This window comes from Mytilus trossulus, chromosome 1 (genome assembly GCF_036588685.1).
Source record: "Mytilus trossulus isolate FHL-02 chromosome 1, PNRI_Mtr1.1.1.hap1, whole genome shotgun sequence".
In the NCBI taxonomy this organism is placed as follows: Eukaryota; Metazoa; Mollusca; class Bivalvia; order Mytilida; family Mytilidae; genus Mytilus; species Mytilus trossulus.
Window position 1 is genome coordinate 22,120,157 of NC_086373.1, and position 27,197 is coordinate 22,147,353.

The 27,197-nt window shown below is 32.5% G+C and overlaps 2 protein-coding genes across 5 annotated transcripts in view; one reads left to right on the forward strand and one right to left on the reverse strand.

The window, feature by feature from the left end:
• LOC134718919 (NEDD8-activating enzyme E1 catalytic subunit-like) overlaps positions 1 to 19,714 on the reverse strand; it is a 75,440-nt gene extending 55,726 nt beyond the window's left edge. For 2 of the 4 annotated variants that reach the window (XM_063581781.1, XM_063581767.1), the window contains exons 1-7: positions 19,581 to 19,714; positions 9,966 to 10,091; positions 8,136 to 8,216; positions 7,566 to 7,648; positions 3,566 to 3,646; positions 3,245 to 3,288; positions 1,300 to 1,364 (exon numbers count right to left, since the gene is read on the reverse strand). In XM_063581781.1, the coding sequence (XP_063437851.1) occupies positions 1,300 to 1,364; positions 3,245 to 3,288; positions 3,566 to 3,646; positions 7,566 to 7,648; positions 8,136 to 8,216; positions 9,966 to 10,061 (450 nt within the window). In that variant the 5' untranslated portion in view covers positions 10,062 to 10,091; positions 19,581 to 19,714. The remainder of the gene's footprint in view (positions 1 to 1,299; positions 1,365 to 3,244; positions 3,289 to 3,565; positions 3,647 to 7,565; positions 7,649 to 8,135; positions 8,217 to 9,965; positions 10,092 to 19,580) is intronic. The other 2 variants (XM_063581791.1, XM_063581773.1) reach the window with 1 other exon arrangement.
• Positions 19,715 to 20,199: 485 nt separating this feature from the next.
• Positions 20,200 to 26,988, forward strand: LOC134718941 (PRA1 family protein 2-like). The gene is made up of 3 exons (XM_063581803.1): positions 20,200 to 20,407; positions 25,386 to 25,603; positions 26,458 to 26,988. Exons 1-3 carry the CDS (start codon positions 20,229 to 20,231, stop codon positions 26,595 to 26,597), a joined length of 537 nt encoding a protein of 178 aa, XP_063437873.1. The 5' UTR covers positions 20,200 to 20,228; the 3' UTR covers positions 26,598 to 26,988.
• Positions 26,989 to 27,197: the final 209 nt, after the last annotated feature.

Consider the following 27,197-nt stretch of genomic DNA (forward strand, 5'->3'; position numbering starts at 1 on the left):
GGTTCAGACTGGTCGAGTATTGTTCAGACTTTGGTCGAGTATGGTTCAGACCTTTGGTCGAGTATGGTTCAGACTGAATAAAATAGGTCGAGTACAGGTCGAGAATGGGTTCAGACTGTTTCAGACTGGTCGAGTACAAGTTCAGACTGTTTTCAATGGCAAAAATAAGGGTTTAGTACAAATCAGTACAGTTAAGTATGGTTGAGACTGTGGTCGAGTACTTTCAAGTAAGATTCAGACCAATTCAGACTAGTCGAGTAAAAATCAGTACAGTCTAGTACAGAAATAGGCCATTTCAGACTTTACTGGTTTGTAGTGATAATAAACATTATAACAAATTTTGAATTGAATTCATTTTTTTCTTGCTTCATAAAGAGTTAAATCACTAGTACTGATGGAAATATAGCTAAATGAAAATTAAGTATTTATTACATAATTCAAAGTAAGAAAAGGGATTGGTCAAGCAGTTGTCACAATTGACCATAGATATATCCAACATGTTTTTACCACAATCCTGTTTTATTGACCTAGTTTATGACAAAACCAAATTTGACCCATAATTAGGAGATAACGGTATTGTACTTTAAGATGTGACCACATAAAATGCCCAATTGATGCCAATGGAGCTTACAACACTGAAATCTCCATTCTAATGAAACTAGCAGAAAACAATGTCAAATCGTACATCTAAAATCTGACATTCGTCATGAGATCTTGCACATGCATTTTCATAGTATTAATTTTGACATGAAAGTGAATGTTACAAACAATGTTGCATTAGAATTATATTTTAGCCATCATTAGCATATGTGCCAAATAGTAGAGCAGAATTACCCTTCAAACCATTCTGGCATTTGGTTTGGTGTTGTGTTGCTCGAAATTCAAAAAATTCTCTGTAGTGTTTTGTGGACTGTTTTTTTTTTTGTACAATTGAAGGGCTAAAGAAATAATTGTTGATATATATTCTAAACATGACATCCTTTTTGTTATCAAAGTTACAAATTTGAAACCATCAAAAACATTTGAATTAATGACATATTTTAATGTTATTTCACAAGATTTTCTTAAGTGATATGGGCTCATATTACCTGACAGTGTTACATATCCCCTGTAATGAACCTATAACAATATAATACAATTAAGTATATTATACTGGAAAGTTGTTATCCCTTTTTGATTATCATTCTGTTCTTTGTTTTTGGGTACAGATAGTGTGAGCTCATAAACCAAGTTAATGTAACCAATCAAATTGCAGGATTAGCTTGGTGTTCCAGTATGATATAAGCTCCTATTACTTACTAGCATTCCATTTATCCACCTTCTGGCAACAATACTATCTAATCCACAAACAACTATGTGAAATTCTGAAATATAATTCAAATAAAAGTACTACATATAGAAACTTAAACAATGTCATCAAAAAGTTAACTATTCCTTTCCAATCCTGCATAATATAATCTGCTTATTTTCAATTGATGATAATGCTAAACAAATCTAGTGTAGTCAATGTAAAAAGAACCAAAAATTTTGAATTTTGATTTTTTTTTAAGTTTGATAAGTTCTATTTTGTGTTTGGTACTGATCTGAGAAGCCTAGCTTTTTCTAACTACATTGTATATTTTACAAATTGTTTAATTATGAACTGTTCTCTGTTCTTTAATGAAGTAGTTGTCTCTTTGACATATTCACCATACATTCACAATTTTATGTTAAACCATTGTCTCACAAACTTGTTTAATCCCCCCTCATTTTGTGTCTGTTCCAAGCAAGTAACTTCTTATCTAGTTGATGTCAATGGTTGATGCCTGCAAAAACTATTCGTTTATTGGTTTGAGCATACATAAGGCAATGATTATCTGTTTCACATTTTTACTTTTTGTCTTCTCTACACCTTTTATTGTTGACTTTTCACTATGGATTTGCTTATTGTTGTAGGCCATAAGAAATAGACTCTTAGTTTTTGTACAATCTTTTGTTGTAATAACTGATATTGATGGAGATTTAGGTTATGACCTCTGTTAAAGGTGATTAAGGTTATAACCTCTGTTGATGGTGAGTTAGGTTATAACCTCTGTTGATGGTGAGTTAGGTTATAACCCATGTTAAAGGTGATTAAGGTTATAACCTCTGTTGATGGTGAGTTAGGTTATAACCCATGTTAAAGGTGATTAAGGTTATAACCTCTGTTGATGGTGAGTTAGGTTATAACCTCTGTTGATGGTGAGTTAGGTTATAACCCATGTTGATGGTGAGTTAGGTTATAACCCATGTTGATGGTGATTTAGGTTATAACCCATGTTGATGGTGAGTTAGGTTATAACCCATGTTGATGGTGAGTTAGGTTATAACCCATGTTGATGGTGATTTAGGTTATAATCCATGTTGATGGTGAGTTAGGTTATAACCTATGTTGATGGCGAGTTAGGTTATAACCTATGTTGATGGTGAGTTAGGTTATAACCCATGTTGATGGTGAGTTAGGTTATAACCCATGTTGATGGTGAGTTAGGTTATAACCCATGTTAAAGGTGATTAAGGTTATAACCTCTGTTGATGATGAGTTAGGTTATAACCTCTGTTGATGGTGAGTTAGGTTATAACCCATGTTAAAGGTGATTAAGGTTATAACCTCTGTTGATGGTCAGTTAGGTTATAACCTCTGTTGATGGTGAGTTAGGTTATAACCCATGTTGATGGTGAGTTAGGTTATAACCCATGTTGATGGTGAGTTAGGTTACAACCCACGTTGATGGTGAGTTAGGTTATAACCCATGTTGATGGTGAGTTAGGTTATAACCCATGTTAAAGGTGATTAAGGTTATAACCTCTGTTGATGGCAAGTTAGGTTATAACCCATGTTGATGGTGAGTTAGGTTATAACCCATGTTGATGGTGATTTAGGTTATAACCCATGTTGATGGTGAGTTAGGTTATAACCCATGTTGATGGTGATTTAGGTTATAACCCATGTTGATGGTGAGTTAGGTTATAACCCATGTTGATGGTGAGTTAGGTTATAACCCATGTTGATGGTGAGTTAGGTTATAACCCATGTTGATGGCGAGTTAGGTTATAACCCATGTTGATGGCGAGTTAGGTTATAACTCATGTTGATGGTGAGTTAGGTTATAACCCATGTTGATGGCGAGTTAGGTTATAACCCATGTTGATGGCGAGTTAGGTTATAACCCATGTTGATGGTGATTTAGGTTTTAACTGATGGTGAAGGTGAGTTTTTACTTACTTCTGTAGAATGATTCATCATAATCCTGAATTTGACAATAATGACTTGATAAAGGTAAGGAAGCAATTTTCTTTTCTGCTATAAATAATTGATTATAATGTTTTGTGATTCCATGTTTTTCTTTGATTCAAATTATTGACAGTTCACACATGCAGTTATCATGATTATACACTTCAACTTCATCAAAAAATACCTTGACCAAAAACTTTAAGCTGAAGCGGGACAGACAGAGGAAAGGACGAACAAACAGACAAACAGATTTAAAAACATAATGCTTCTAATTGGGGCATAAAAAGTTGATATACTTATATAAAAGGATACGGAGTGACTTTACATCCAGGTACTCTCTTGTTAATGAATGCAGCTGCAACTTCTGCTTTAGGTTTACCTACATCCTTGTGTCTGAAAGATAATTAATTATTATAACAAGTGAAAGATACACACATTTTCATACCTGTTAGTGGTAATACAGAGAACGATACACACATATACACATATTCACTGGGACAATGCCACTGCAGGTGGAGTTTTAATTCACCAAGGGTATCACCATCCAAGTAGTCAGCACTTCTGTGCTATCATGAATTATCATATGCATTGATATGGTCATATTTATAAATTCACTGTTTACAAAGCTGTAAGATCTAAGGCTCTAACAAAACTTGAACAAATGCTAAATTATTTCATAAAGTCATTGATCTTAAATATAATTACACCTTATATAAGAATGCCACCTTTTGATTGGCTGATAGCCAGTGTATTTTTCGCATATTCCAACATTTTTTCTCATTTCAAGTACTATATATACCATGGTTATTACGAGTTAACATATTTAAACAAACATGAGTAAGACACATGGTATATAAAATTTGTAATATAAATAAAATGATTGACAGCTTCAAGACCTTCAACTAATATTGGAAATTGATCACGTTACAGTTTTATCCAATGAAATGGAAGCTCGCGCAAGTCACTTTTGCGCCTCGTGTATGATATTCTGTGTATTCCAAGTAATAGAACCCCTGAATTTGCAAAAAGGAAAGAAAATGTCAGATTTTCCCGATTTTTATTTAGTTTTACGCCCCGTGTATGGTTGTTTGCGCAAGTAACTTCATAATGTTATCAGACTGAGGTAAACAAAAATATCGGATTCCAGCTTCGGACAAGGATTAAATAATTATTCTAATGCCGGTAAGAATTGTTTTTTTTTTCTTTTTTCAAGTATCATACAAATTAATCATATTTTACAGAATTTTCATCTCATTGAAAAATTTATACATTTCTAGTTTTCGTGCAAACTGCTTTCTTCCGTTATTTTATTAATTCGATTATTAGATTATTTTTTTTTATAAGTTTTTGTAACAGATATTTGTAGCCGATATTTATTCCTTTTTCTATAAGTACTCCCTTTTTAAAATCGAAATTTAATTGGATCTTTGCAAAGGAAATGATAGTTTCACATTTCATTTTTTTCACAACTTAAAAAAGAAACATTTAGTAATTGTTTCCAAAATTAGGGGAATTCGTAACAATCCTTTATAGTTTGAAAAAGGTTTCTTAAGATTTGAGTACACATAATTTATTGCTTTTTGTTATGAAATGAAAACAAATGAAGATCTTGACCTTTTAGTATGTTTAACAGTTTCCTAAATATTTAAGAGGCGGATACATTTAAAAAAAAAAGGTGGAGCTTCAGCCATGGAATAACATGAACATGAATATGTTATACCATGGCTGAATTCTAGTTGAGTTGCATATTTAATTAGCAAAGTATGGTACAACATTAATTTGCATATAATATACCATGGTTTTGCCTCACCACACTTTTTAAGCATTTTATTTCATAAAAACATCAAAGGAAAAAATCCAATTTATGTTACAAATAGCACTTGTCCTCAAATAAATATTTCCTTTTCCTAGTACAGAGAGTTTAAATCAAAATTTATTGGTGTAATTAAACAGATATATCATGTTATGGAGGGGTATTTGCAAACTAGAGGCTCTCAAGAGCCTGTGTCGCTCACCTGTTACTGCATTTACTGATGTCGGTCATCTTGGTTGGTAGATGGGGACATTAGACACTTTTTTTAAATAGATACCATAGTAATGATTGTGGCCACGTTGAGTTTAATATGGCCCATAGTTTTAGAAAAGAAAATGTTTGTATAAGTTACAAAAATGACGAAAAGTTGTTCAAAATTGACTTTAAAGGGCAATAACTCCTTAAGGGGTACTCTTACAATTTTTATCATGTTGACTTATTTTTAGATCCTACTTTGCTGAACAAAATTGCTGTTTATAGTTTATCTCTATCTATAATAGTATTCAAGATAATAACCAAAAACTGCAAAATTTCCTTAAAATTATCAATTTTAGGGCAGCAACCCAACAAGGAGTTGTCAGATTCATCTGAAAATTTGCAAGGGGATAGATCTTATTCTGATGGACATTTAAATCTTGAAAGATTTGCCCTAAATGTCTTAGTTTTAAAGATATAAATCGAAAACTGCATTTTACCACTATGTTCTAATTTTAGCCATGTAGGCCATTTTGTTTGGTAGGCGGTGTCATCGGACACATTTTTTAAACTATATACCACAATGATAATTATGGCCAAGTTTGGTTTAATTTGGCCATGTAGTTTCAGAGAAGAAGATTTTTGTACAAGTTACAAAAACTGACGAAAATTTGTTAAAATTTGACTATAAAGGGCAATAACTCCTTAAGGGGTTGACTGACAATTTTGGTCATGTTGACTTATTTGTAGCTTTTACTTTGCTAAACATTATTGCTTTTTACAGTTTATCTCTATCTATAATAGTATTCAAAATAATAAACAAAAACTGCAAAATTTCCTCAAAATAACCAACTCAGGGGCAGCAACCTAACAACGAGTTGTCCGATTCATCTGAAAATTTCAGGGCAGATAGATCTTGACCTGATTAACAATTTTATCCTTTGTCAGATTTGCTGTAAATGTATTGGTTTCAAAAATATAAGCCAAAATTTACATTTTACCCCTGTGTTCTATTTTTAGCCATGGCGGCCATCTTGATTGGATGGCCAGGTCACTGGACAAATTTTTTAAACTAGATACCCCAAGGATGATTGTGGCCAAGTTTGGTTTAATTTGGCCCAGTAGTTTCAGAGGAGAAGATTTTTGTAAAAGTTTAAGGACGAAGGACGAAGGACGCAGGACGGCGGATGCCAAGTGATGAAAAAAACTCACTTGACCTTTCAGGTCAGGTGAGCTAAAAATACAAGTCTTGGGACAAAATTTTCCTTGCCTAACAGCTCGGGAAATTTAAGTCCCTCGACTTGTATTTTTCGCAAATACCCCTCAATAACATGATATATCTGTTCAAAATGCCATTAAACAGGATAAGTGGCATCTACAGAGTACAAATAAACAGGATAAGTGGCATCTACAGAGTAAAATTAAACAGGATAAGTGGCATCTACAGAGTAAAATTAAACAGGATAATTGGTATCTACAGAGTACAGTTAAACAGGATAAGTGGCATCTACAGAGTACAAATAAACAGGATAAGTGGCTTCTACAGAGTACAAATAAACAGGATAAGTGGCATCTACAGATTACAAATAAACAGGATAAGTGGCATCTACAGAGTACAAATAAACAGGATAAGTGGCATCTACAGAGTACAAATAAACAGGATAAGTGGCATCTACAGAGTACAAATAAACAGAATAAGTGGCTTCTACAGAGTACAAATAAACAGGATAAGTGGCATCTACAGAGAACAAATAAACAGGCTAAGTGGCTTCTACAGAGAAAATTAAACAGGATAAGTGGCATCTACAGAGTAAAGATAAACAGGATAAGTGGCATCTACAGAGTACAAATAAACAGGATAAGTGGCATCTACAGAGTACAGTTAAACAGGATAAGTGTCATCTACAGAGTACAGTTAAACAGGATAAGTGGCATCTACAGAGTACAAATAAACAGGATAAGTGGCATCTACAGAGTACAGTTAAACAGGATAAGTGGCATCTACAGAGTACAGTTAAACAGGATAAGTGGCATCTACAGCGTACAAATAAACAGGATAAGTGGCATCTACAGAGTACAAATAAACAGGATAAGTGGCATCTACAGAGTACAGTTAAACAGGATAAGTGGCATCTACAGAGTACAAATAAACAGGATAAGTGGCATCTACAGAGTTCAAATAAACAGGATAAGTGGCATCTACAGAGTACAATTAAACAGGATAAGTGGCATCTACAGAGTTCAGTTCACCAATAGTGTTATGTTAGAAAAGTAAACTATATCATTATCCTTCTCATTTTATACCTGAACAAAAATTGTCTGTTTAAATTTGAAACATCTATAGTATCCATATCAATTACATCAAGGTTTCTGAATCCCATCAGGGCCTACAAATAGAAAGCAAAAGCATGTTTATATGTAAGGAACCTCTATTCAATTTTATTTATACTTTAATCAAGTAATTTTTTTAGTAATTCTATGCATGCATAATTTATGTGGAATACAATTATGGTAACTAAATTGCATCTTTGCACAGTTCTATTATTTGTTTCTGTAAATTAAAGTATTGTGAATCTTTCTGACAAATCCTTCAATTAAAGCTTTGAGATGCACCAGAATCATATCATTGTATAACCATTCAATTCCTTTGTCAATTCATCCAGACAAAAAGGAAATATCAGTTGTGATGCAAAGTGGTCTGAAAATTTTCAAAAAGGTAAATTTAATAAATGAAAAGCATTAATGCGATCCTTTTGTTCTCCCTGAAGTCTGCTGTTTGTTCTTCAATTTTCTCTGATGTTATGAAATGTGGTGACACCTGAGTTCTATAACATCAAGTATTTATTTTGTTGATTATATTTCTTTTTTATTTACCAGATCTTTGAGTAATTCGCATCCCAAACCACCAGCACCAATGACCAATATCTTACACACATCTTGTAAAAATCCTAGTGCCTGAAATAAATAAATTGATCAATATAAAGTATATTTCAATATATTGGTTAGCCAGAATAAAATTTGCATCTTTACAATACATTTTTTGTCAAACTCTGAATATATAAGTCTACACAAATAAGGATTTTGCTTTAAAGGAAACAATTAAAATCTACTCAAGAATGAAATAAAGATTATCTTTTCAGAGCTTAGAGTAATTCAGTCAATTTATTCTACTGTAAATTCAGAAATTATTGCATGCATTTATTATTGCGATTTTTCATGAATGGACAACATTGTGAGTTTTATTGTTGCGATTACCAAAAAATGCATAAAGATCTATGTTTCTGTTATCAATATGTTAGTTCTTATTACATTATGTATTGTGATAATTACCCAGTCGCATTATTCACATTAATAAAAACCTGGCAATAATTTCTGAATCTACAGTATCATGCCAGTTTGACATGCCCAAATAATGGTATGCTTAATTGGTCAAATGAATACATTCAACTTTTTGAGAAGCTTATCTCTAATTTTTAAGATTTATGAACAGATGATGAAATTTCTGGTTTTTGTAAATAACATACATTTGTAAAACACTGGTGGTTTTTCAAACAAAAACAGATTTGTGATCAACTGCTATAGAAAATAAGATTAAAATTACCATTAAAAACTATATCTGTCTGCACAGGGTAGGTAAACCTTACTTACTTGATATAAATCATCATAATCAAGCTGGAGACCAAATATAATATCTTTCACTTTTTTAGAAGAAATGTGCTTTCCTTCTTATAGAGTTGAGCAGTAACTAGACTTACTCTCACATGTCTCATCTTAGCTCATGCAGGTAAAAAATAAAATATATAAAAAAGAGGGGACAGTATAGAAATTGACTGTGAGGGTTGGTTAAAAACTAAGCAGTATAACAAAAGAGACGGTTTTGATTTTCCCATTGTGAACTTTTCCTTACGAATTGAAATATTCCAGCAGGACCTGCATATGAATCTTAATCCAAGATTTTCATTTCCTATCATGATATTGTTAAATGAAGGTAGATGTTTTCAAGGAAAAAAAATAAATTGAAGATGCTTAATGGTAAAGTTGAATGCATCTCTTTAGGACATGTAGGACCCCATCATAATAAATAATTATTTTTAAATCTATGGAACATCTTTAGAACAGACCATGGTAAAATTTTCAACTTTATAACGACACAATACTGTCTTTTTACTATTTTTTGACATATCAATACCACACCAGGCTTCATATGCCATGTGCAGCATCATTAGTGTCACTCCAAGCTTTTACATGACATGTGCCACTATGGCACAATTTGAGAAATAACTGCTTTCTCCTCCAGAGCACATAAGTTCACTTCTGTGATGTTCCTTTAGTTTTTTATGTAATTTAATCTTTTTCTTTTTGTCATGGCCTAGTCTTTCTTATTGATACATGTATATTTAAACTTCTTCACTGACTTGACCCTTGGGTATCCTCTGCCTCTTATTTTGTCTAACCTTTGGTGTAAAAATAAACACATATAGGACAATTACGAATATATACTTTGATAGAAATGGCACCTACCTTTTTCTTGGTTAGATTAGAAAACCGGAAAACAAAAACATGAAATATACACATGTATATCAAATAAATAAATTTGAAAAATTCATCAGGTCCATCAGAATCACAGAACTCTGAAAATTTAGTAGTATTAAGTGTTAACATCTATTATTATTTGAAAATTAGAATTTTATCAACAAATCTTACCTCAGTACTAGGTTCAAAATCAGGGTGAGCAAATGGACCTCCACGTTCTACAAATTTTCTGACATGATTCCAACGACCAGACCAATCACTTTCCATCTGGTTGACACAGATTAAGAAAAAAAATAGCTGAAAAATTATACAAATTGAATAAATGCTACTGACATTCATAAAATTCATACTTTAAAAAAAAATTGTTTAATAAAATAAAATTTAACGTTTTTTAAGGTATGAAGATTGGATATTATGATGATAATCATTACCAGCAATAGACCACTTTCGAGTTCATCCGTCACCGGCAAAAACTTGTCAATTATGCACGCCTTTATGACGTCATTTACCAGATAGAGGGGGTCGCCTGTATCCCTGCACTTTTTATGTTCATCAAGCGTCTTAGTGATCGTCTTTGTGCAGGATAAACGAGAAATAATGGTTGCTCTATAGGTACTTACTGACAATTCCCTAATGACAAGCAGTGTTAATTGTCAATTTTGAGAATTCAATTTGTCGAATAATTCGTATAATATAGAATTATAGTTTTCCAACCACTCGCTCAACATTGGAAGGGAAGTGACGACGCCCCTAAACGCACAAATGACGGTGATAAAAGCATGTATAATTGACGAGTTTTTTCCAGTGACAGATGAACTCGAAAGTGGTCTATTGTGTGAAGATGGTTCTGAATCCAAGATTATGGCAACTCGACAAAAGTGGGTAATAATTGTCAACATGATCGAGAGCAATTACTCTCCTAATGAGTCAAGTGGCAGAGGTCATTAGAGTTGATACATGTATGTGAAGATCTTGTCTTGACAATTTTTTTTGCTTTTTTTAGTTTTCATTAAGATACATGTAGTCCTGAAGGAGCAACAAACATGACAAAGAAGGAGTTGTAGGACAATTTGGCACATGATTACTTTTTTGTAGATCTTGTCTTGCTGAGAAATTTTGCTCTTTAACATTTCTCTCTGCCTACAACCATGACAATAATTTTCTAACTGATAGTAAAAAAAATAAAAAATTGGTAAAATTTGGGAATATTATGTTGTTCTTGTATTTCTAGGGAAATCGTGGTACCCTAAAACTGTTGTAACTTGTTATGAAGAAATATATTCAAAAGTAAGAAAAATCTCTGCCTTAAGTCATTAACCTTCAACTTGTTCAATTAGAAGGGCAATATATATCTGATACACTTATTGAAGATAAATCTTGTGTTCCCAGAAGTCAAAATGAAGATTTCATACTTTTTTTCTTTTCAGTATCTTTTAAAAAGTAAGTAACATGATTAATGTAGACTTAAGGATGAGATTAAAAGAATAATCATAGACAACAATTATGACAATAGGGTAAAATCATATGGGGGAATTTGGGGGAAGGAAGATGGAAAAAATTATAAGAAAAAAATATTTATAAGGGGACAAAGTCCCCTATCACAGTAGAAAAATCAATAAAAAATTAATGAATAAATAAAAAAAAATCGGGAAAAACTTTCATTCTACTAATGAAATCAAAATCTTTAACCTTTTTCTGTTTTTCAGACTTTTTTAAATTCCTGCATTCACAAAGAAATCTTATTCCTTTTTCCGGTCTCTTTGTCAGGACACTGAGTAAAATATTTATTTATCAGTCTAGTAAACTAGAGGCTCTAAAGAGCCTGTGTCGCTCACCTTGGTATATGTGAATTAAACAAAGGAAGCAGACAGTTCATGACAAAATTGTGTTTAGGTGATTGTGATGTGTTTGTACATCTTACTTTACTGAACATTCTTGCTGCTTACAATTATCTCTATCTATAATGAACTTGTCCGTGTAGTTTCAGTGAAAAATGAAAATTTTATGAAAATTGTTAAAAATTGATTATATAGGACAATAACTTCTTAGGGGGTCAATTGACCATTTTGGTCATTTGACTTATTTGTAAATCTTACTTTGCTGAACATTATTGCTGTTTACAGTTTAAGTTTTTTGAGTTATAAGCCAAAAACTGCATTTCACCCCTATGTTCTTTTTTAGCCATGGCGGCCATCTTGGTTGGTTGGCCGGGTCAAAAAACACAAATTTTAAACTAGATACATCCATGATGATTGTGGCCAAGTTTGGTTTAATTTGGCCCAGTAGTTTCAGAGAAGAAGATTTTTGTAAAAGTTAACTAAGATTTACGAAAAATGGTTAAAAATTGACTATAAAGGGCAATATCTCCTAAAAGGGTCAACTGACCATTTTGGTCATGTTGACTTATTTGTAAATCTTACTTTGCTGAACATTATTGCTGTTTACAGTTTATCTCCATCTATAATAATATTAAAGATAATAACCAAAAACAGTAAAATTTCCTTAAAATTACCAATTTAGGGGCAGCAACCCAACAATGGGTTGTCTGATTCATCTGAAAATTTCAGGGCAGATAGATCTTGACCTGATAAACATTTTTATCCCTTGTCAGATTTGCTCTAAATGCTTTGGTTTTTAAGTTATAAGCCAAAAAATGCATTTTACCCCTATGTTCTATTTTTAGCCATGGCGGCCATCTTGGCTGGATCTGCCCCTGACCAATTTCATTTTTAATAATTCTTCGATATGAAAAAAACACTACCTGATGATAACGTTTCTTAGTTTACATTGAATATGACGTCATAACATAAATTTATTACATTACAACATCCATGTCTTTTTTAAACCATTTTGAAGTTAAGATATGTTCGAATTGAAAAAAATACTCATACAGACTTCGTCCCCTTTCCATTCCTTTCACAGGTAATGCCTGCCTCATGCTAGTAAAGAGCGAAAATATATTGTTTTGGGATAAGAGGTAGCAAAGAAAAAAATTGACACAGGGGAAACCATGTATGAGCATTTGATATGGAGTTGGAGAGGTGTCTCATTGTGGGGCAGCCCCGTTATTCTGACACCCCATTAGTCTGACACCCCATTATTCCGACACCCCATTGGTCCGACACCCCAATAGTCCGACACCCCATTAGTCCGACACGGATATAATAATTGAACAATATTATAATAAAAAGTAAAATATGAAAATACCAAACTCCGAAGAAAACGGAAAGTCTTTAGTCAAATGGATAAATCAAAAGCCCACTCATCAAATGAATGGATAACAACTGCCATATTCCTGACTTGGTAAAAGCATTTCCTTATAAAGGGTAGTTTAAATCTGGTTTCATAGATAAAGTTTCAAGATTCAAGATTTTCAAGATTTTATTCATAACCTCAGACTCATACAGGTGTACAAGAGGACAATATATACAAACATGAGATAATACATAGCGAGACAGGACAGACGAAACATAAATACATAGTATATTATAAAGGACAATTGGTAAAATTAGTTAAAGTATTTCATAATTATTTCACGAAAATTGATAATTTCCTTTGAACTTGTACGTTACATATAGACAGCAAGCCAGTAAAGGAGTAGGTCCGGTAAGGACGGATTTGGCCTCAAATTTCAGGTTCATCTGGCGAAAGATTTTGCCCACTTTTTAAACACTTAAGTGTCTATTTCATTTGATTCAATTAGTTTATGTGAAAGATTTTAACTGATTTAGTCATGAAAAACGATCCGATTTAAGCTCAAATATGCCGAAATATGTCACTTTTCAGATGGTTTTTGTCAAAAATGAAAGTGGCCGCATCCGTGTTCATCCTCAACCTTTATATATATATGTTATGTATTATCATCAAGTACAACATACATTTCAATATTAAGGATGAGCACGAATGCGGCCACTTTCGTTTTACACGGAAACCGTCTAAAATATCCTGATATTTTTATTTATAATTGATGCATGAAATAATGCAACAGTTATTCTTTTGCTTTAGTTTCAGAAATATAAGTCAAAAACTGCAATTGCCCCCTTTGTTATATTTTTAGCCATGTCTGCCATGTTGGTTGGATGGCAGGGTCACCAAACACATTTCTAAAACTAGATACCATAATCATAATGCTGATTGTGGCCAAGTTTGGTTAAAATTTCCTCAGTAGTTTCAGAGGAGAAGAAAAATCCAGGGGCCAATTGACCATTTTGGTCATGTTTGAATTTGTAGATCGTACAGTGTAGCTCTATCTATCATAATATTTAAAATCATAACCTAAAACTGCAAAATTTCCTTAAAATTTACAAATTTCAGTTGCAGCAACCCGACAACGGGTTGTTCGATTTGTCTGAAAATTTCAGGGCAGATAGATCTTGATCTAGTAAACAATTTAAACCCATTTCAGATTTGCTCTAAATCCTTTGGATTTTGGATTTAGAGATATATTCCAGAATCTACATTTTACCCCTATTTTCTATTTTTAACCATGCCAGCCACCGCCTTGGTTAATTGGCCGGTTAATCGGAAACATGTTTTTAACTAGCTGATACCTAAATGATGATTGTGGCCAAATTTGGTTGAATTTGAAAATTGGCCCAGTTGGTTCAGAGGAGAAGGTTTTTGTAAAAGTTGACGGACGACGCCGGTCGACGGACGCCAAATGATGGGCCAGATGAGCTTAAAATGCATATAATAGACAAAGCACATTAGGAAAAATGAACGAAGAAATACATTATCTTCATTTCAAGAGAATAATATCATTAGTTAAAACTAATCCTCCTGAGAGTCCTCATAATTATAATAACATAATTCATGAAGTACATACTTACAATATTATAATTTTGCTTAATGTCCAGTGAGAAATATTACATGCGAAAACAATTTAACAATAAATACAATAGGTAGGTACTGTAATAGATACCATCCGGGGTGAAAAAAGGTCAATGAAACTTGGAGTGCTGCTGAATGATAAACGTATATATTGAATAGGGACAAACATTTGCCTTGCAACAGGCTCAGACAAAAGGCTACCGATGATCCCTAGATTTGTTGCAATGTTTCTTAACCTGCAGAGAGCGTGGTACTCTCTCTACACGAGGCATCGGATAAAACGTCACCACTTTGACATTTGTGGAAAATAATATACCTCGACCAATCAAACGGACGTCCCATGCACCCAGGGTTTACTGATAGTTGGAAAAAGGCAAAAGTGACCATAATTCTATTCCCACTTTAATTTTAAATGGATATCAAAACTCATTGACCTTGTCCATCGAATGACTGAGAACAGGAAAGGCAACTTAGGAATATCAAGGTTGGTTGGTATTAGTGAAAACAATGGCATATATTTACTCAAACCGAATACAGAAAATCTGATTCAGATGCCGAGTAGCGAACATTTTGTAAAACTAAATGTACTTTTTGAAGTTTTGTCGAATAACTAACATGGCGATACTCTACTTTGTGTTTCTCCCAAAGGAGGGAAATAAGAAAGTTAAGGCTCCAATTAGGCTTTACTGAATAAAAGTTTGTATGTAAGATGCGAAGTTGATTCGGTAAGGTGTACAGAATTTGTTTGAGAAGAATATTTAAGTTTAGTTTGTCTTTATGCAACACTGTTTGTACTTATTGAAGAGTGAATTATTTAAAGCAAATACGTTAAACACTTAAAATAGGGGTGAACCAAACAGAACTTTGTAAAGTTTGGTGCGTTCTCCGTTAAGAATCAGCCAAAAATGTACTGGTAAAAAGAAATAATGGAAACAAGTACATTCCTGTAACAGTGTCAATGTGAAGAGAAGTGGAGTTTGTTGCTAGATTTATTTTCATGTCGCATGTTTGCCTGGTTTGTTTAAACTAGAGGCTCTAAAGAGCCTGTATCGCTCACCTTGGTCTATGTTAATATTAAACATTGTACACAAATGAATTCATGACAAAATTGTGTTTTGGTGATGGTGATGTTTTTGAAGATCTTACTTCAATAAACATTTTTGCTGCTTACAATTATCTCTATCTATAACAGTAGTTTCTGTGGAAAATGTTAGTGAAAATCTACAAATTTTGTGAAAATTGTTAAAAAATGACTATGAAGGGCAATAACTCCTCAGGGGGTCATTTGACTATTTTGGTCATGTGACTTATTTTTAGTTCTTACTTTACTGTACATTATTGCTGTTTACAGTTTATCTCTATCTATAATAATATTCAAGATAATAACAAAAAAACAGCAAAATTTCCTCAAAATTACCAATTTAGGGACAGCAACCTAACAACCGATGATCCAATTCATCTGAAAATTCTAGGGCAGATAGATCTTGACCTGATCAACAATTTTACCTCTGTCAGATTTGCTCTTAATGCTTTGTTTTTTGGGTTATAAGCCAAAAACTGCATTTTACCCCATGTTCTATTTTTAGCCATGGCCACCAATTTGGTTGGTTGGCCGAGTTACCGGACACAATTTTAATACTAGATACCCCAAAGATGATTGTGGCCAAGTTTCAATTAATTTGGCCCAGTAGTTTCAGAGGAGAAGATTTTTCTAAAAGATATCTAAGATTTACGAAAAATGGTTAAAAATTGACTATAAAGGGCAATAACTCCTACAGTGGTCAATTGACCATTTTGGTCATGTTGACTTATTTGTAGATCTTACTTTGCTGAACATTAATGCTGTTTACAGTTTTTCTCTATCTATAATAATATTTAAGATAATAACCAAAAACAGCAAAATTTCCTTAAAATTACCGATTCAGGGGCAGCAACCTAACAACGGAATGTCAGATTCATCTGAAAATTTTACAGCAGATAGATCTTAACCTGATAATCAATTTTACCCTATGTCAGATTTGCTCTAAATGCTTTGGTTTTTGAGTTATAAGCCAAAAACTGCATTTTACCCCTATGTTCTATTTTTAGCCATGGCGGCCATCTTGGTTGGTTGGCAGGGTCACCGGACACAATTTTCAAACTAGATACCCCAATGATGATTGTGGCCTAGTTTGGTTAAATTTGGCCCAGTAGTTTCAGAGGAGAAGATTTTTGTAAAAGTTAACGCCGGACGCAGGACGACTACAGACGCCGGACGCCAAGTGATGAGAAAAGCTCACTTGGCCCTTCGGGCCAGGTGAGCTAAAAACAACCGATAAGTTGTGTTTTTAAAGATGCAACAAAGAACACAAATGAAAATAAATAAAATATAATTACAGAAATTTTGTTGCTTTATGAATATGCAATTACAAATATTGTTGCATACATGTATGTCATCATTCATGGACATGACGGTTTGAATACATGATTGGTAGTTAATGTTTGTCTAATGTCCAGTGGCAAATCTTTCATGACTATTCAGTTCATGTTCATTCTGACAGCACATTGCATCCATTTATATCGAAGTTTCAACCTTAATCAAGTCTTCTTTGTATAGAAAGATAATTACCGATTGGACAATTTCACTATAGATGTTATAAACTTAAAACACTCTCCATGGCTCTCAGTGTTCGATAATTAAGTTCGTGTACTGTATATATATGAATCGAAATAGTAATGGTTGGAATCAATAGTACTTCTTTATGGTAAAATTACAGTTTTTCCAGTTTTGACTGTCTCCCAGACCTTATCACGTGTACACGATTCATTATGATGAGAGACTGCTGATAACATTTATTTTTTAGTAGAATGTGTTCCCATATAGAACATATCTTAAATTAGTTAACCAAAACTTGCAAGGACCTTGGTTTTTCTTATATGGGCGTAGTCATGGTACTTCTTCAATAGTAATATCAAACAGGTGACATGATATTATCTGTTTCTGTGATATACATTGTACTCATAAGCAAGAGTAGTTCAAATATCAAGATTCTACGAAGGAGTGTAGGGGTTTGGGGAGGGGTCGTTCATATAGATATTCTTTAATTGACATGCAATTTTCTCTATACTTTATACTGTTTGCAATTATTCTCTAACCTTTATATTTCGGCGGTTATTTACCTTTGTCGGACTATTGGTGTGTCGGACTATTGGGGTGTCGGACCAATGGGGTGTCGGAATAATGAGGTGTCGGAATAATGAGGTGTCGGACTAATGGGGTGTCGGACTAACGGGGTGTCGGAATATCGGGGCGACCCCCTCAATGTCACTCATACCACACCTAGTTATATCTATTTGAGTCAAATCGCTGAACATGAATTTGTGAGCTAATGCCTCTTGAAAAGGATAAAGGAATTGAAATATAAGTATTAAAAAAATGTCAGTTTCCATTTCAATTTGTGTTCTTATAATACATGTAATATGGGGACGAAGTCACCAATATCAGTAGAAAAGTCAATACAAAAAAAAATCAGGAAAATTTTCCCAGATTTTTCATTGTACTTATGAACTCAAAGTTGTTCAAACTTTTTTTTGTAGCATTTTTAAATTTCCAGATCTGCGCAGAACACAGAAATCTACTTCCTTCTTCTAGTCTTGTTGTCGTGAGACTTAAATTAGTCTAGTAAAATATAGGAACTCAAGGAACACAATACCAATATTTCATTTTTAATCATTCTTTGTCTTTGATAGGAATAAATGTTACCTGATGCATTGCATTTCTTTGTTTAAATTGAACATGACGTCATAACTTAAATAACATCACAAGTAAAATCACTAACAACAGAACCAAAATCGGAAACGTTATGGTATTCCCATTTCTTTTTTTAACAAATATTTACAAACAAATTAATTCATACAAACTTGGTACCCATTCACGGGTAAGGCATGCCTCATATACACCTTATCGCTATTAAATCCAATCCGGTAAAAACAGTCATTTACACATCTTTCTGTTTAGGTCAGGCTGCCGAAAATAGATGTCAATCAGTAGTGAGCTAAGGAAGGAAACACTTGAGAAAGCGATCAAGAAACTTTAATAGAGTTAGTACATGTGTAGTATGATCCACTTTTTTTGGAATTGAAATTGAAGTTAAAAAATATTTTGTTTGAAGTATTTAAGGTAGTTTAAAAAGGTCTCATTAAAATATATCATGCATGGTGAATTGTTTTTAAAAACAGGGTCCCAGATAGCTTCAACTGGATGAAAAAGTTGCGTTATTTCAGAACTTATCCGGAATGGAATAAATAGCGATAAGGTGTATCAAGGATTTGGGAAGCAAGTTAACTCGTACCAACGAAAACTCAGACCATGTTAACTCGTACCAAAAAAGTTAACTCGTACCACTGGGAAGTCGTACCACTGCAAACTCGTACCATCAAAAATATATTAAAAATTACGAATATTTTGGGTATTTTTTTAAGAATTTCATTTTGGAAATCATTTTGATGAACTGCTAGGATTTATTCATGAAAAATTAATTTGGAATGATTGAAAATTAAATTTAATAATTATCAGTAAAAGTTTAAAAAAAAGTATATCCAAAGGAGACAACAAAGCAAATCTGCCACAATATTTTCTATCCAATAGACAGGGAACATTAGCTACAAATTGGTCATTGTATTTTCAAATTATATACATTTTACAGACTTAAGAGATATTGAGTGAAAGTAAAGTATAAACATAATCAACACAATTTAAATGCATTTAAATACGTTGGTACGAGTTAGCAGTGGTACGAGTTTGCATTGGTACGAGTTTTTGTAAAGTGGTACGAGTTGACGTTGGAACGAGTTTACAATGGTACGGGTTAACTATAATTCTGCAAGTTTTAAAAAGAAAGCTGAAAATCAGATGAGGAAAGAATACACGATAACTTGTTCTCTAGAAAATATATTTGCTTCGTATTTCACATGTACCTGTTTTTCGTTTTCTCTGTTTTACCGGTTAGTGTTACTTGTTTTCTTGAATGTCATAACAAAGATAAAAGTGTTTCAAACGTTAAAATCATTCGGATGCTTTTATTGACAAGTATCTCACACGATTTCAGAAGTGACCACACCGGGTGTCAACAATAGTAGTACCAAAGTTTAAAAAAAAATGAAACAAAATTTAACCACAACGTACATATATTTAGGCACTATTCAGTTGAATTCCAGTACTTTAATTAAGCTTGATTTGAAATAAAAAATATCATAATATATCTATTTTCAACTAGTATTTATCGTAAAGTTATATTTTGTAAGAGAAACGTTTTATGATTTTGTTACATTTTGGAAAGTTGTAGCGTGTTGTTAGTTGAAATACTTTACAATAATTTGTTGTGCAGCATTTGATTCTATACGGATACAATCTTAAAGTGTATAGTTTTCTAAATGATTGCTTATATCATAACAAACACATTAACAAAAAAATATGTTCCTATTTGCCTAATGAAAACAAATCCAAGGCTTTTTTTATTTATTTTTCAAAATATTTGTACAAAAATAAAACATACATAACATGTATTTCACCAATTGTATCAATGTTGATATTTTAAAGTTGCAAGCGGCCTCTCAATTGACAGCATGGCTGAAGTACAGATTGCTCCTCTCCGTTCCATGAGTGATTTTGTATTGGATTCTGCTAGATTTCAAGTTCCTAACATCAAAGACGCAGAGAAATGGGCGAACAGAGTTCTGAACAATCTATTGTATTACCAGACGAATTACTTTTTGGTAGCTTTGATCGTCTTTTTATTGATTGGGTATGCATACAAAATTAATTCTAGTCAAAATTATTGACAGCTGGTTGAATCTGCCACCGGTCAAATCGGCACCTAGTCAAATTGGAATCTGGTTATATCGGCACTTGATATCAGTCAGCGGATTTATTGAAATAAGTGATGTTTAACAGGTCAGGAATAACCACCAATTGGTATAGACCAATTGATGTATAATGCAAGTTTTTTGTAATTAAATGCTAGTGTGAGATAGGAGCATGATTTTGCAACTTGCAACCCATTTCATGACCCTTATTGAGTCCTATGAAAGTTTCAGTTTTCTCAAAGCCTGCTGCATCTCTTGAGCAGGTCAGGAATAACCACCAATTGGTGGATTATACCTCAATTGACGTATAATCCACAAATTGACATATAATGGTATAGACCAATTGGTGTATAATTCTTTTTTTTTCAAAACAAATTATTCCACCAAAATGGAGCATTGTTTTCTTAAAACCATAATATGGTATGAAAACTTGTCAAACATTCCTAGTTAAGTATAGGGACATAACATATTGCATTTAGTCAATAATTATATTTGAAGTTTCTTCTATTGTTATCTTGTCAATTCTTGATTGGCACATTTACCTGTAATCACCTGTCAATGGACAGCATTACTGTCTGCAGTCATGTGATTATGAGTACAACTCCACAGGTGAATGGAGCTCTTTGTTAATACTTAACTTATAAAAAATTATTTTCAGGATATTCTCAGACTCTTCTCCCAATATGGGATTATTTAATAAACACGGGTATGCGATAAAAGTAAAATTATTCAGACTATTCTAAAAACCTGGCTATATATTTCTAGTTTCTAGTGTAAATTATGTAAAAACATGCTTATGATTATTTTAATAGGATATTTTTGGTCAGGGTTAGAAAACCTACAGGTATTATTAGTATAGGAAAAGAAAAATGACAAAAACTATAGGCCTAGTAAAATTACTTATAAATAAAACATTGAAATATTAGCCACTCGACACCAATCCATGGATTTTAACAAGTATGACAATTAACATGATTAAAGCATCTCAAATATTCAAAATACAAATTACATTTGTAAATAACTGATTAAATTAAATCTTGATAAGAGAAAATCTTAGTTAAAAAGTAAAAATAAATCAGATTAAAATAATTAGTATTAAGATGATTTTTAATTTTATAAATTTCATTTTGCTTATAAATACATGAGCTCATATGTAAAATATCAAGCCACAGGAGTCTGACATATCTCCCAGAAATCATCAATCACAAGCACTCTCTCGTCGGTCCATCCCAAATCAAATTGGGGACACAAACCTCACAACAAGAATTAACTGCATGTACATTGTATATAAGTACCTAACTAACACTATGAGGAATGTGATTCAGCTGCTGTCAATGGATAAACTATTGACACCGCAGCTAAAATATTGATAGGGTTATACATGGGGTCGACAGACGAGATGAGTTATCTTATTGTGGGATATTTTTCTTTAAGGGCACTGGCTTGCCAGAACCCAGGTCCTTGTGATATGATGATTTTAAGAACCAACCAGCACATTTTACAACGACCAAAAACAATGCTCCGTGTAAATACTAACCTTGTATTGGTATTATTGTCTATCATTTTTAGTCACGGCAGCTAATTCATCCGTTTGGACTGGAAATTGTTTGTTTACAGCCCTCTCGTCGTGTCTGCTTGCAGCACATGGATACCATGTGGTGGCTTAACGGCTGCAGGTATTTACAATTTATTTCTTTACAGTGCAAGGGAAACAACTCCAGTCTAAACGGGTGACACAAAAAACAAATAATTTGGTAGATATATATTATTTACCTTTTCTTTTTAGTTTTTTCATTTCTAAATATATTGGCCTTTTTAAAAGTTGTAACAGAGCTGGAGGGTATCATTTATCAGTTTATGATTTCTTAATAAAAGAAACATACCCCCTTTGAATTTGACAATATAAAATAAAACTTTTACGAAAGTTTTTCATTTTTAAAGTAGTACACTAAATCAGGTACTACCAAGATAGCACTCTCTGGTATCTATACAGAACATAACTGCAAAATATCAACACTTGCAATTTAGTACACACAAATATTTTACAACAATACATTATAGATTATAATTATACATACACAGTAATATATATTATATAATTTGTTATTCTACAACGTAAGTTCATGAATCTTTTATAAGTGAGGGTGCTATCTTTAGTCAAATTCAATATACAGAGAATCACAGTTTACCAAGGACGTACGAGCCGCGGTATCATGGGTATAATTGCATTAATGTATACACCATGTACGGGAATATGTCGGACCCCTTCTAGGATTTGCATATTTGTAAAAATCAGATATGTCTATCAAAGAGTATTAGATACTTACATTTTTCATGTATAAACAACAAACACAGCTATTTACCAACTTAATTTAAAATATTTATAAACAAAGAAAGCTAAGTTACAAATGATGGAATAATAAGTTCACATATATTTCTTTTTCGTACTTTAAATTAACCAAAAGATAATCAAGATAACTAAAACAAACACTATAGTTCAGATTCAAATAAGATTAAACTTAAGGGAAACAAAAAAAAAACTCACAAATTTCTATAATATGAATATATAATATAGGCTTACACCTAAACAATAAAAATTCTAAAACATTTACTCGAAATGTTTTTTTATATAAGGTAATCTGGCGCAATACCCGCAAGGGTAGTCGCCATTAAACTCTATTTAGTAGTAGTAGTAGACCATGATTGACTTTTGATAATGAAAGTTAAGTATTAACAAAGAGCTCCATTCACCTGTGGAGTTGTACTCATGATCACATGACTGCAGACAGTAATGATGTCCATTGACAGGTGATTACAGGTAAATTTGCCAATCAAGAATTAACAAGATAACAATAGAAGAAACTTTAAATACAATTATTGATTAAATGCAATATGTTATGTCACTATACTAAACTAGGAGTGTTTGACAAGTTTTCATACCATAATATGGTTTTAAGAAAACAATGCTCCATTTTGGTGGAATAATTTGTTTTGAAAAACAAAGAATTATCCACCAATTGGTCTATGCCATTATATGTCATTTGGTGGATTATACGTCAATTGAGGTATAATCCACCAATTGGTGGTTATTCCTGACCTGTTTAAGGTTTATGTACCCTTCTGTAGCCATTTTTGTACGAATTTTTCAAACCTAAATCATGTAAATTGTATCAAAACTACCGATATAATGAATAATAAAGATAGGCCATTTAGTACATATTCCAAGGGGAAACTTGATGCAAAGCATTAATTTTTACTATTTCATTGCATTTGATAGAAAAGAGGACTTTGTGACAAATAAATCAAGATTTTTATAGAAAATCCACAGCCTTTACTACAGAGATTTTTGTTATAAAATTTGAAACATAAATTACTCACTTGATTTTCTATGAATGTGCTAGTGTTTATTTTTTACAAATAGTTCTAAGCAACCAGTAAATTCAAAACACCTTGTGCTAAGTAACTAAAGTAGAGCGCATCCATTCCTAAAAGGTGTACTTGATTTTGGCCATATTTATATTTGTTTTAACCAATAACTACATTTATAAACTTGTTTTAAAGAAATCAATGCTAGCACTGCATGCAATAATCCTATATCTATCAGTCATGAAATTGCCAAATATGAGAGTAAAAGGATAAAGGCTATTAATTATGATTTTTAACCTTATTTTACATGATTTCCAAAGCATCAGGTGAGCAATACAGGCTCTTAAGAGCCTTTAGTTTGTCCTAAGGTTATTCTTACCCAGGATTTTGAAAAAGTTATGAAAATTGTGTCTGTTTTAGTAAAATGTTGAAGACACTGATTTGAAACACTATTAGCTCATCTGGCCCGAAGGGCCAAGTGAGCTTATGCCATCACTTGGCGTCCGTCGTCGTCTGTCGTTGTAAACTATTTCAAGAATCTTCTCTGAAACTACTGGGCCAAATTAAACCAAACTTTAACTGAATGTTCCTTAGGGTATCTAGTTAATAAATTGTATCTGAAGTTTTTATCTATCAACAAACATGGTCGCCATTGCTAAAAATAGAACATAGGGGTCAAATGCAGTGTTTGGCTTATAACTCAAAAACCAAAGCATTTAGAGCAAATCTGACATGGGGTCATATTGTTTATCAGGTCAAGATCTATCTTCCCTGAAATTTTCAGATGAATCAGACATTCTGTTGTGGGGTTGCTGCCCCTGAATTGATAATTTTAAGGAAATTTTGCTGTTTTTGGTTATTATCTTGAATATTATTATAGATACGTATACAGATAAACTGTAAACAGCAATAATGTTCAGGAAAGTAAGATCTACAAATAAGTCAATTGACCAAAATTGTCAATTGACCCCTTAAGGAGTTATTGCCCTTTAAAGACTTTTTTCACAATTTGTTCATCATGTTGACTTACTTTAAAAAATCTTCTCCTTTGAAACTGCTGTATCAATTTCAGCCAAACTTAGGCTAAATGAGTTTCAGAGTATCTAGTATAAATTTTATATTTTATTTCCTTGTATGTAAAGAAACATAGCTCCTATGGCTAAAATAGAACATAGGAGAAAATGATTTTTTTTTTGCTTTTGAAGAAAATAGGACGATCCAAAGAACAATTAAATAAATTGAAAAGCCAAAATAATCATTGATGAGAGATTTAACCAAAAGAATTAAGGTGAGTGATTCAGGCTCTTGAGAGCCTCTTGTTAAGATTATCATGATTATGGATTATGGTTATAAGCACATTGAAAAACATATGGATTATGGTTCTAAGCACATTGAAAAACAATTATCACCAATACATGATGTACTGGTAGTTGTAAATCTTTGTGAAAGAAGTATCAGCACAATTTCTGTCGATTAAAAACTTTAACAACATTAAAAAAGAACTGAACGATTATCCTGAATTTTGTTTTAAAGTTTGTTTTTTCTTTTCAGAATTCTTCATCCTGTTAAGATGGTGTGTGGCTTTGCTGCCATATCAGTGGCATTTGGTGTCTTTGTATATTGTACAAACTCACAATTCACAGCTCGTCGATTTAAACAAGATCATCCACTGATTAGTGTTTTAATAGTGTTAGCTGTAGGTTACCTTCTAGTATATATGATTGGGGCAGTGATAGTATTCATGTTTGGCATAGCATTCCCATTGCTTTGTAAGTAGCACTTCTAGTACTAGTCTCTTTTTTAATATAGTTTTACAGGTGTATTTAGTGGTGTAACATATTTAACAAAATATTTTTTTAAGATATATTTTGTAACTTGTGTTTTATATATATAAAAAAAAAAGAAGAAGGTAAAAACAAAGAATTAGAACGATAAAAGTAAATAGGTTGCCAACTTGGACACATGATTTGTGTTTTACTCCGATATTTAACAAATATTAACAAAATGGAAACAAATCACTACAAATCACTAAAAATCACTACCGGTACAAATTAATCATTATCAAGTCTGATTACCAAATTTATCATAAATTATGAGTATGTCAAAGAGACAACAACTTCAAGTTGAAAAACCCAACCAAAGAGTGGATAACAGGTGAAGGCCTCTAATCATGCTAATGGGTCTTCAACATAGTGAGAAAATCAGGCACCTGGAGGTAGGCCTCAGCTGACCCCTAAATAAAAATGTGTACTACATGTACATGTAGTACAATATACATAATATATTATGCATTAACTAAGGGCTGATCCATACAAACATTTAAGGGACCCAGAGAAAGCACTTTAAAATCTGCAGTAATGGTCTTCATGGTAGCCATAGTTACAGTGGAAATGAAAGTGAAAGTCTAAATTTGCCTCCATGAACGCTTATTGTACTTTTGAAAGTGCATTTCTCAGTTATCATGTACAATGTATATTTTGATTGAAATTCCTTAAACATAAAAACATGAATAAAAGCTTAAGGCAATTTAGTAAGTTTTTTGAAGGAACCCAGTGACATAAATAAGATCACACTTCTCCCCCCTCTAAAGTATTTATTCATGGTCTGTTTCTTATCATTACAGTAGTAATTGTTCATGCATCACTTAGAATGAGGAATGTCAAAAACAAGATAACAAATAGAATTGAACATATTGGATTGAAAAGAACACCAATGGGTATAATATTGGAAGGCTTAGGTCAAGAGCAGGAAGCTGGATCATAGAGTAAGAGATGTTTTAAATGAGATGGAATCTCAAGGATGATGTGCAATGTTAACCAGCTGTAAACACATGTGATAAGAAAATTATTATTTGTACTATATAAGTGGTTTCTGTTAGTTTGTGTAGTTGTGGTATTTGGGTATCGTTTTAATTTAAATCTTGCCTTTATTATCACAGGCACTTGTCTCAGAAAAAAAAATCCTATATACCTTATTATAACACAAGGTACTTAACTTGCATTTTAGAAAAATGTTAGGTGGTGACGAAGTTCCGTTATATGCCGCTTTACTGGCTGTCAACCCCACTAAAGCTTGTTATATCGTAAATCTAAATTGATTTATCTATACAATGGTGTATAACATGCCTACATTTGTTGTCGAAATCATCCGTAGCAATCCTACCAAAGTATGTCAATCGTTATAATTTTGCAAACCGCTGAAGAATTGGCAATAAACAGCCGCAGTAAATGATTTATTATAAATATCGTTTTAAAAAAAACTGTTAGTTTTCATATGAATAGAATTTATCATACAGTTAGTAAAATTGTATGATATACCGTGAAAAAAATCTAACAAGTGTTGTTTGTGGTATGTCTAATAAGT